General features: G+C 76.8%; 1 protein-coding gene across 1 annotated transcript in view; it reads right to left on the reverse strand.

Moving 5' to 3' along the window:
• The window catches only part of ALDH1A2 (aldehyde dehydrogenase 1 family member A2), a 63,661-nt gene extending 62,721 nt beyond the window's left edge, over window positions 1–940 (reverse strand). Inside the window, exon 1 of the mRNA XM_015409164.1 lies at window positions 824–940. Within this exon, the coding sequence (XP_015264650.1) occupies window positions 824–940 (117 nt within the window). The remainder of the gene's footprint in view (window positions 1–823) is intronic.
• Window positions 941–1,446: the final 506 nt, after the last annotated feature.

Genomic DNA, 1,446 nt, shown 5'->3' on the forward strand with positions numbered 1-1,446 from the left:
CCACCCACCCCCGGCCAGCGAGACGTCGCCGCCTCCCCCGGGGTCGATGATGAACCGGCGCCCCGAACCCACCGCCCTCCCCACCGGGCACTCCGCAAGCGGGAGGGGAGCAACCTCCGTCCCACCGCCAGGCGAAGGGAGGTCCAGTGGCCAGACGCTGGCTGGATCGCGCCCGGGGACGCCAGCAGCAAGCCAGCCGGCCGGCCGGGTCGGGAAGGGCCCACTTGGGGCTCCCCACCGGGGAAAGGGACCGGAGAACGGGAGACTTTGGGGGAGGGCTCGATGGCCGCCGTCGCCGGGCGCGCTTTCGGCACGGGAGAGCAGGAGGCCTGGCCGGGGAACCGGGAAGGAAGTCGGGCCACGGAAGAAAGGGACGGGAAGGGGGCAAGCGGGAGGGGGCTCTGGAACCGGCTCCCCCTGACCGTCGGTTTGGTGCCGCCCGCCCGTCCCGCACAGCCAGCCCTGCGGGGGAACTCGGGCGCCACCCGCAAACGCCTGCCTGGCGCGCTTCAGCGGACAGAGCCCCCGCGCAAGGCGCCGGACCGATCGGGCGGCGCAAGACACGATGGCCTGCCGCTCGGAAAAGGCCGAACCCCCACCCCCACCCCCGGACCGGCCGCGCCACACGCCCGCCCTCCTCCAGCGCGCCTGGGCGGACGGCGCGGATCCGGCCTCGCGGGCAAGTCCCCTGCAGGGCCTGCAGTCTAGTCCCTCCGCCCCGGTCGAGGCTGCACAGCGGCGCACCGCCGACGGGAGCCGGGAAGGCGGCGAACTCGGCTCCTCGAAGTGGGGCCGGGGCCGGGGGCGCCCCCGAGGGACCCACCTTGGTGTGCTGGACCTCCAGGTTGAGGGCGGGCGAGGGCAGCAGATGCAGGGAGGCCATCAGGGCGGCCGGGTCGGCCTTCACGCCGCCGGGCACCTCGACCTGGCTGGAAGTCATGGGGAGAGGAGGGGAGGGCGGGTGGCGCGCTCGGGGCCCCGCCGTCGGGCTGCTGCTGCTGCTCCTCTTCCCGCCGCCGCCGCCGCCGCCTCCTCCGCGCCGCAGCCCTGGCGGCCGCCGGCTCTATATAGGCAGGTGTCAAGGCGGGGCGCTCCTCATTGGCCGGAGAGGCAGGGCCGGCCTCGGCGCCCCCCCCCCCGCCCTGCGCGCCCAGCCCGGCCAGGCCACGCCAGTCCCGGGACGCCCCCCCCTCCTCCTCCTCCCGGCGGGGGGCCAGGCGCGGGGAGGGGCTCTCCGGGAGGCGGCAGGCGGGGCCCCAGGTGCCCCCCTGGCTGCCCTACCGGGAGAGCCGGCCCGCCGGCCGAGGACCCCTGAGCTGGGAGCGCTCCCCTCCAACGCGCCGCTCGGCCAGAGCAGACTTGCAGGGGCGCAGGAGCGGGGGGTGGAAGGGCGCCAAGGGCACTGGAGGGGTGCGTGGAGAGAGGAAGGGGCGCCCCCCCCCGCCT

The sequence above is a fragment of the Gekko japonicus genome, unplaced genomic scaffold (assembly GCF_001447785.1).
Source record: "Gekko japonicus isolate JY-2015 unplaced genomic scaffold, Gekko_japonicus_V1.1 scaffold167, whole genome shotgun sequence".
NCBI lineage: Eukaryota > Metazoa > Chordata > Lepidosauria > Squamata > Gekkonidae > Gekko > Gekko japonicus.